Genomic DNA, 9,331 nt, shown 5'->3' with positions numbered 1-9,331 from the left:
AATATAAATCAAATGAATTATAAAAAATACATACAATGCGTATGTCGATCCATTAGTGTATATTATTTTTTAAAAAATATATTGTGTTTTATAATAGATGAGAAGTTGTATAAATAAATAAATAAAAATAGGCAAAAATTTGTGTGAAACGGTCTCATGGGTCGTATTTGTGAGACGGATCTCTTATTTGGGTCATCCATGAAAAAATATTATTTTTTATTATGAATATGGATATGGTTGATCCATCTCACAGATTAAGATATGTGAAACGGTCTCACATAGACCCACTCATAAAAATAATAGAGAAATGAATATTAGAATTTATTCAACTACCATTCCACTCTCTCTCATTAGACAACCGCTGCTTCTGGAAGGATGGCCCTCCAAACCCCTAAACTCTTTCTTCACCCATCGGAGCCGCCGATGCTGCTCCGCCACGCTCCCACCCGCCTCAATTTTCGCATTTCTGCGGTCTCCGGCGGCAATAGCAGTAGTGGTAAGAAGGGGAGTGCCGCCCCCGCCCCGAATTCCAATTACGTGGTGCCTCTGGACAAGTCTTCCTGCATCACTCGTCCCCTTGCTGAGATTCTACGTGACCTCAACAAGAGGATCCCCGATAATATCATCAACACTCAGGATCATCAATCCACCTTCATCCCCTGGTAATTACCGTGAAAAGCTCTGATTTGAAACCAATTTCGAGTTTTTTTAACACTTCCGATCCCTGTCTATGACCAGGTACCAGGCCAATCGTATGCTCAGCTTTTATGCTCCAGGTGATTTATACAAAAAATTTCATCCCTCTCTGGCTTTTGCCTGATCTTGATTATGCTTCTTGTCGATGGGTTTTCCCTGAATTGGAAGTTTAATGTTTGCAGATCCCTTCTCGACATGTTTATAATAAAATTTAAATTCAATTATCCGGTGTAACGCTGTTTCATTGTATTGGGAGACCTATGCTTAAAGCTTAATTTTTTTGACTAAAATCTTTTTCTCTAAGCGATTAGGTGTTTTTTTGGATGTCTCTTTCCTTCTTGCATTTGAGAATTAAAATAATGTATCGAGAATTGTACTATGTGAATTTACGATTGTTCTTTACAGTTTATTGAAGTTAAAGAAATTAATACAAAAGTTCATATATGTGAAGAGGGAGTAGATTTCTCGATGTAGTATTGGAAAATCCGAGAGATACAATCCCAACTGTGTTAGATAAAGTCGAATTAGAATTCTCGACGATGTCCGAAATGCTAGCATTTTGGGAGTGTTAGGTGAAGGTTTTTGAAGTATACTGTGGTAAAATAAATAATTTTTGGGTTATATCTTGGAAAAATAGATTTGTTAATTTAAATCGCAAATAATGCCAGAAAATTTTAAATAAAATTATCTTTTACGTTCAGATTAATATATTCTGGATTAAAATATTGTGTGAAAATAAAGATGTTTTGGGAATTGATACGGTTTGGCTAAGAGTGATGATTAAGTCGATTTGTATCGGTGTTGGCCGCAATTCGTGGTGGCAATGGCAGGCTGTGGGACGATTGTTCATTTGTATTTATCAGTCAGCATGTTGCTCTTGCTAGGGCACATTGTTTGTGCTATTAGATCTTAGAGCTAAGAACATATGACAAATTGGCCTCAATGGTGACTGATGAATTTTGGCCAGCGAATATTTGTTACCCAAGCACTTGGATTTGCACATCTTTTCGTCAGCTGAAGTGCCAAATAGTTTATTACTGATATTTCTTTTATAGGTTGGTGTGGAGAAATTCGTGATGTTATATTTTCGGAAAATGGAAGTGTGACAGTGGTTTACCGTGTCACTGTACGAGGATCGGATGGAGAGGTATATTTATGGCTGTATTTCATTATGCTTGTTTTATGATGTATGGAAACTGAATAAATGCGTTGGATGTGCGAAACGATGCAGGCACATCGTGAATCGACTGGGATGGTGTTAGCCGATGATGTCGGCAGTTCAACAGATCCTGTTGCCAAAGCGGAGGAAATAGCTTTTTGCAGAGCTTGTGCTCGGTTTGGACTCGGCTTATATCTTTATCATGATGTTTAGATAGAAACTTCAGTGATGGAAGATCCGGAAGAAATTACACGCCATGTATCTGTTAATTTTTTCAGTTTGCACCCCCCCCCCCCCCCACCCCTTAATATGATGTACATATTAATGCTATTTATGTTCTGACACTGTCCTGATTTTGAACTCTGATTGTAGAAACTAATGTTTTTACAAATTTTGATCTACGTGATGTTGGACAAATATGGATAAACAAATTCCCAAGGTTCATCATAGCCATTAATTTATAAAACCTTGCTATTGATGAAGGTCTGGGCTGCATGGCATGAAAGATGACAAGAACAATGACCAGAACCCAGAAATATTCTTGATCATCGCCATACTCTACAAAATTTTAGCAACTTGCTACCTGCTTTTGAATGCTAACTAATTAGGGTTAGTTCAATCCTAGTACGTGGGTAGTGTCCCTAACATTTTATCTAATGGCTACTAGAGAATTCACATCAATTTTTTGTATTCGCATTGAGCAACGAGAAATAATACATAGTCTCTTTATAATCATTTGGATTAGATATTTGAGTATTACCTCAAGTGTAGGGTGAAATAAATCCTAATTAGACGAGATCACGGTTTATATCTTTTTTATGCAAACCGTGACCTGAAACAAGAACCTACCTCGAAATTTGAGTACGGGATCTTTTTTTTGCCTTGTTTTCAAAACCCTGACCTTATTTACTTTCTATTTTGATAAATTGATTAACATTGTTATTCCTTTTTTCACCGCTAAAAATACTAAAGAGAAGACACTGATTATAATACTTTCGAACCATGTCTTATTTCATACACAAATTACAACAAATGTTACACACAATTTTGTAATAGATACAACATATCTATACAGGCTATTATTCTTGTCTACGTTCTCTCTGTGCATTTCTCTTTTTCTTTCTATTCTACGGCCTTAAAAGCCTTGTTGGACTAGGATTTGAGGCTATCCATGTTGCAATCACATCTACAAGCCCGTCCAAATCCTTGGAATTTTCAGCGAAAATTCTCGAGTCTGTGCTGAACGTGTTGCCCACTTCTTTGGCGACGACCTCCCAGGGTGTACCAGCGGTTAATGTCACCAGAAGCTCTCCGCTCCGGCTGACAGCATTTGCCATTGCTGGGGGAACATCAAAAGGAGCCTGAAATTGAGAATATCGACAAATAAGAGTTTTGTTTTCAAAATCTTACCTGGGGAGACATATTTTCATCCTAAAATTAAAGTACTTGCCAAATAGTATATGAGAGCATATCTCTGATTCCTACATATCGTGAACATTTTAAATTATGGCTCACCTGTTGCAGAGGCAGCCCATGATCCCCAGGCAACAAACGGATAGACATGTCCAGCATTGAACTGATGGCAGAATCTGAAGTAAGAACCTGGGTTAGTACTGAAGTCTCATCAATGGTATCATCTTTGAACTTTATCAGAAGATTCCTTGAGATGCCATAGTAAGACCTGATCTGTCAATTACACAACCAAATAAAATAACTTATAGACATTATTCTTGTCACGATTGACGGGTATTAGTTTTTACCAAATAATGCATTTTGCTCTGAAAACTTTTTCTCGAGAATTTCCCAAATTTCATAATAACCAGCCAGAATCCAACCCAAACTAATATCCGAAGAACATAAGCTAGATTTAATAATATTTAGCCCTCACAGCACATGAAAATTAATAAAACACACCAACTATGATAGAAAGGTAGCCATCTCATGATTATCATTGTTTATCGCTATGATATTGGAAATAATAATGAAAATTTGGACTCTACCAACGGGAAACATGGTTTACCAGACGCTGAGTTTCTTCTGGCTTCGGTGAGAAATTTTCCCTCCCTTTAGCCAAGTCCATGTACAACGGAGGAAGCTGCTCAACCAAAGGAAGAACTTGCTTCAAAATGGCGGGACTGAGGTTCTCAAATTGCTTCCTGGTCATCTCCGCCTGCAAGTTTCAAATATAGTTTGCTAGTCTGAAATTTATCGGTAAATAATAGCAAGAACACTAACTTTCAAATGTAAATCTAAAATGAAAAAAGAGTAAACATATCCCATCCATAGAGAGAGAGAGAGAGAGAGAGAGAGGATCAATATGGAGAAAATATTTGCCTAAAACAAGGAAATGGTTATTGTAGAAAAAAAACATCGAACACGGGAGACATCACAGGGTTATTCTGCGTGGAGGCTGAGAATGCCATTGTAATGGCTTGGTCATCTATTTTATGGAGCCAAGTATCTGAAAAACAAATTGATTCCATTCAAAGGCTAAAGAAATATGGATCGCGGCCAAGAATGTATACTTTGACATAGAAAACAAATCATAATGTTATATAGTCTGCTAAATAATCCAAAACACCAACCAAGTCATGACTGTCAGCGAGTATTATAACATACTCACAGAAGTAGGGGCCTAGGATTTTATGACAAACCATGAAACTCCAAGAAACATGATGAGAACTCCATGGAAAGCTGCCTCATTGTAAAGCAAAGAAGAAAAAGGGAATCGCATAGCTCTCATCGCAGAAAATGAAATTGTGATGGAGAGTGGGCTGAATTTCTCAAAATAAACAGAAAGGATCTATTACGAAGGCTTTTTAAATAATCAAAGATCTCGAGTGAGACTTCAATTGAACCCTCGACTGGATTTTCAGCTGGAATGAATAGCGTCTCCTATTCTCATGGCATTGGTTATGATATTTTTAATGGAACAACTTGCGCTATAGCCAATAGAGATGATACAACCACTCACTTTTCATCAAAATCTTCGTCAAACAAATGTTGGATAATTGACACTGGAGCATCTGACCCTATGACAGGGTCATACTAATACAAGGAGTTGCCGGGAGAAATGGGTTGGTGGCTGATGGAAGATCATTCTCCAGAAAGAGTATTTTTATAATAACATATTTTAACTCACCATTTAAAATTTAAAATATCTAACACGAAAATAAAATAAACAAATACATGTGATGTCATTAGCGCCAAATTCATATATAACTTGGCAGTTGTGGTAAATACGCCTATTTTGAAAATAAAATCAAATAGACATTACATTCTCCAACAATATTCCAAAACACATCTTCCCAAAATACTTTCCATAATATTTAACAACACTACTAGCCTTGCAGAAAAATAGAAGTATTGATAGGAGGCGCACAATCATAGTATACTTTTGGATTAGAAGTAGGAAGAGTTCTAAATCTTCACCAATGATGCTCAATTGCAAAGTAAAAAATCCATAAAGGAACAGTTTTTGATAGCACATAAAACTAGTTAATTTTCCAAGATTGGAATATTTGTTCAGCATAAATTGTGAAGCTAACAAAGCTGCCTACTGTAGTAGATTAACATCTGAAACTGCATAAGATGGAAGTTAAACTCACCCCAAAGCGAATTGTTGGCGATGATGCTAATTGTGACAAAAATGGCCCAATGCTTTGAGCCATTGGAACAAGAACGGGTGAAAGCAAAGGAATGGCCAGGCTTGCTTCCTGAAAGTAGAATAAACATGTAAAGCACCTAAACTTTAAGCATATACTGGTGCACCCTTTATACGCGTTGCATGCTTATATAACTGAAATATTTATTTAATCATAATAAATTTTCTTTTCAAATTAATGATATTTTCATATATTTTATTAGAAGTGATATACTATCTAAAAATCTAAAACTACATTAAAATATATGACTAGTTTAGGTAAAAAAAAAATCATCAATAAAGTTATGTAATGAGGGTATAATTGTAATTTTAAATAAAAAAATTCACCAAATCAATTAAAATTGAGTTATTATAGGGGCCTCAACTTTAATTAGATAGTAAGATTAGTATGTAGATTAAGAAGTCAAAAAACACATGCCAAAAAGGCACAACCAATAGATTAAGTCAAACTCGAGGAGCTTATGTGCTTGCCATTAGATGATTGTCATTTAAATTGATGATATTATTTCTATTCAAAACAAAATGTTTCCAAGGTGCCGTTTGTCTTAGGCTGAGCCACCATATATCCATTATATAAATAACGTCAGAGAGTATGGTGAGAGCATATAAGTGGCAAAAGCATAAGAAAATTGTCATGTTCCTCGCTATCGTGAAATTTATGCAATAAGTGTGCAACTGTTTGCACAAAATACACGAATGTGCACCTTATTAAATGATATTTCTCACTCTTCCATTCGTCCTAATTCTTCCTTCAAGAACAACTTTAGGATATCAAAAGACCTGGGGCCTAATGAAGTTGCTACCTAATAAGAAAACGAATAACTTTATTTTAATAAAACATTTTAGGGGTGTACTTCTAGTACTAAGGAATCTCTCATTTGCAAAACCCGTTCAACCTTCAAATGAAGAGAGTTGTCAAATGGTATTCAATTTTTAAAAGAAAGCTTCCACTTTACCTTAAGGTTAGGCTTGAATAGAGGGATTTAAAACTATGGATTTCACCCCTCCCTTATCATAGGTAAATACAATGATGATTATGATAGATTTGATGGGTGAATTTCCAATCCACTTTTCAAATTTCTCTTCCGAATCAAGTCCTCTCTCCAAATCAAATTATTTCATCCAAGCATAACCTAAGAAAAGTAAGTTGGACTTGTGGTTTCATAGTTGTGGCTTGATGAAATTACCAAATTGTCAAGTCTGGATGTCTTGTAACTAAATTTTATATCATCGACATTGAATACTTAAAGCCTTCATTCTCTTGCACATCTTCTCCTAAGACATATATGGACATCGACTTAGGAACTCGTTAAAAGCAACTGGAGTCCGCAACCCATGAATACGACTCTCAAAGAAGCCTTCAATTTCACAAATTCAGAGACAAACATAAGATAATCTGATTTGTCTTACCTTGTTGTTGAATGCCATTAATATATTCCCGTTCCTCTGTACAGCATACCTTGAGCCTGATGATCAGCAAACCAAATCAACTATTACCAGGCCCTGTCTTGATTACAACTGCTATAAAAGTAATAAATATATACATAATATGTCAACCTATGAGAAGATGAACCACAGATCCCAATGAATGTCCAATGCCAAAAGTAGGAATATCTTCCACCTGTGCAACAAAACAACTCAACCATAAACTTCTGGTTTAGGAAGCAAGTTACTTCTAAACATTTGAAGCTAAAACTTACTGTTTCCTGGAGAGAGCGAAGACACCTCTCAAATTTAAACTGAACTTCATCAGCTATGAGGAAGTGGTCAAAACTGCTGGCAAAAGGTGTGGCTATAACTAATATACCCCTGAATCAAACAGGGCAAAAGATGCAAATTATTATAATCAAGTTCTCAATGATGATAGAACAAGATTTTTTATCCTATTCCTTGGAAAATATGAGAAAATATTTTCTTGTATATTTCTGAATTAATACAAAGTTCTCTTATAGGAAGAGAGATTAAGACGAAAAGGGTAAACTGATAAAAGCTAAATTTTTGACAGAATTCTACTTTCCTAATTACTCTCTCTGTTCACGAGAAAACAATGATCCTAGAATATTCCGAGGAACACAATCATATCACAGCCTTGGTTATCCAGATTTCCAACTCTATTCGTCCCTGTTCTTCTGGGACAGCCTTCCCCCAACCAAGGCACAAAAGACAAACCAAAAAATTATAGTGTAAAGGAAAAAGAAAAAGGGAATCCTAAATAGATAAAATGGGAACTTCGACAAAGAAATGGTCCAGCTTCTCCTATGAAAAGCTGATAACGATAAACAACAAATAAGGAAGATTAATGAAGGTCAAAGGCAGAGTAGTAAAATATTCCTTATTGTAGCAGTAGAGCATAATATAACAAGGGTACGACATGAAAGAGGAAAATGGAAGAGGTCAAATTAAAGAATCAGCAAACATTTTCAAAAGTAAAAAAATCCTCACCTATCTGCAAGGCGTTCCAAGAACAAGCGGTAAGCAAGCTGTGGGGCAGCCCCAACAAATATACCACCAACAAAATGTACAATAGATGTAACCTTAGAAGTTTTTGGTCTCAATACCCAAGCTCCCTGAATATTACATAGAAATATCATCAGCAATCTCTGCACATTAAAAATCCGTTCATCTGTTCAACAACATAGGTGCTTCACCAAGTAGTTTTAGCACATTTACAGGACAAGCAAAAAAATCTAAAAGAAGCCAAAATATAATCCATTCTCAAGGAAAGCTGACAACTCTTGATAGAAGAATGCCAAATCCATAGGACAGACGAGCGGCACGACTAATGTATACCTCAATTTCATGCCAGTAGACTAAAGTATACCTCAATTTCACTCCAGTCTCCAGAAGCACCCCAGCCACCTTGAGATTGTTTCACAGTCTCCGTGAGTATTCTGTATATTATCGAAGAAACAGCTTATTTAACGTAATTGGTGAATGAAGAATCATGGAGATTCTAAAATAGGTTATGTGTTATATCCATATATACGCTACCAGAAAAAGAAAGCGAGAGAATGAAGCTGAGAAATTACATCCCTTGATAGAAAAGCTAATACAATCACATGTCAAGGGCTAACTCTAAAAATATCATATTGAATTCAAGCAACAACACTAGTAGCATAAAAAAACACCAAGACATAAAAGATCAAACCTGTCGATATCTCGGTAAAGCTGAATTCCTACTGTTTCTGTCTGATTATTCGGATCGGAGCTGCTACGCATTCTACTGGGACCACGAGCAGAACGAAGGTTATCGATAAACGTGAGTGAGGAACGGGAAAGATGATGTGATTGACTAAAACGAAGGGGACAGCCGAAATTCGACCATCGGAGATAAATAGGAGGAGGCTTCCACACACAACTCGCCATAGTTCTACCTCCGCCGCAACAAGCTCTGCTGAAATGGAATCTATGGTGGCGAGGATTGCACTCCACCTCTCCGCATACACGAGAGTCGCACCTTTGCTTGCTAAGTGGCGTGTTGGGCTTGTAGTCTATTCAACCTTCGCTTGCTAAGTTCAATCATACTATTGGATAAAATATTTTTTAAACTAATCATTCATCTCACAATTTTCTCGAGTCAAACACGTTTAATTTTTGAATTTTAAATTTATGAACTTTCGAAAAAAAATACATGTAGTCGAATTGAGTACAAGTTATTCATCTTTTAAATTTTTCTCAACTTTACGATATCATATCTACATAGTCTTGAAATTCCTCTTGATAGGTGGGATTATTGATCATAAATATACAGGAAATTAATAAAATATGTGTATCATAAGTTATTGTTGATCTCTGGTGTTGTCAACACGAGC

General features: G+C 36.1%; 2 protein-coding genes across 2 annotated transcripts; one reads left to right on the top strand and one right to left on the bottom strand.

The window, feature by feature from the left end:
* Window positions 1–328: 328 nt before the first annotated feature.
* Window positions 329–2,299, top strand: LOC140989300 (DNA repair RAD52-like protein 2, chloroplastic). Its single transcript, XM_073458472.1, has 4 exons — window positions 329–662; window positions 739–776; window positions 1,752–1,843; window positions 1,928–2,299. Exons 1-4 carry the CDS (start codon window positions 376–378, stop codon window positions 2,066–2,068), a joined length of 558 nt encoding a protein of 185 aa, XP_073314573.1. The 5' UTR covers window positions 329–375; the 3' UTR covers window positions 2,069–2,299.
* Window positions 2,300–2,849: 550 nt separating this feature from the next.
* On the bottom strand, window positions 2,850–9,008 carry LOC140990331 (uncharacterized). The gene is made up of 10 exons (XM_073459978.1): window positions 8,668–9,008; window positions 8,341–8,410; window positions 7,962–8,086; window positions 7,220–7,328; window positions 7,077–7,140; window positions 6,930–6,985; window positions 5,464–5,571; window positions 3,876–4,025; window positions 3,371–3,541; window positions 2,850–3,216 (listed from the first exon to the last, which is right to left on the bottom strand). Exons 1-10 carry the CDS (start codon window positions 8,883–8,885, stop codon window positions 2,983–2,985), a joined length of 1,305 nt encoding a protein of 434 aa, XP_073316079.1. The 5' UTR covers window positions 8,886–9,008; the 3' UTR covers window positions 2,850–2,982.
* Between the last annotated feature and the right edge of the window lie 323 nt (window positions 9,009–9,331).

The sequence above is a fragment of the Primulina huaijiensis genome, chromosome 12, assembly GCF_012295235.1.
Source record: "Primulina huaijiensis isolate GDHJ02 chromosome 12, ASM1229523v2, whole genome shotgun sequence".
Classification (NCBI taxonomy): Eukaryota; Viridiplantae; Streptophyta; class Magnoliopsida; order Lamiales; family Gesneriaceae; genus Primulina; species Primulina huaijiensis.
Note: the sequence above shows the minus strand (reverse complement) of the source record. Positions and strands in the feature narration are given on the sequence as shown.

What these genes read in the sequence shown, in the direction of transcription:
- LOC140989300 (XM_073458472.1), top strand. Translation starts at nt 376, where the DNA reads ATGGCCCTCCAAACCCCTAAACTCTTTCTTCACCCATCGGAGCCGCCG. An exon ending in CAATCCACCTTCATCCCCTG is followed by an intron (nt 663 to 738) that starts GTAATTACCGTG and finishes GTCTATGACCAG; the next exon opens with GTACCAGGCCAATCGTATGC. An exon ending in TACGAGGATCGGATGGAGAG is followed by an intron (nt 1,844 to 1,927) that starts GTATATTTATGG and finishes GAAACGATGCAG; the next exon opens with GCACATCGTGAATCGACTGG.
- LOC140990331 (XM_073459978.1), bottom strand. Translation starts at nt 8,885, where the DNA reads ATGGCGAGTTGTGTGTGGAAGCCTCCTCCTATTTATCTCCGATGGTCG. An exon ending in CTTTACCGAGATATCGACAG is followed by an intron (nt 8,411 to 8,667) that starts GTTTGATCTTTT and finishes GATAATATACAG; the next exon opens with AATACTCACGGAGACTGTGA. An exon ending in TAATGGCATTCAACAACAAG is followed by an intron (nt 5,572 to 6,929) that starts GTAAGACAAATC and finishes TTCTACTTTCAG; the next exon opens with GAAGCAAGCCTGGCCATTCC.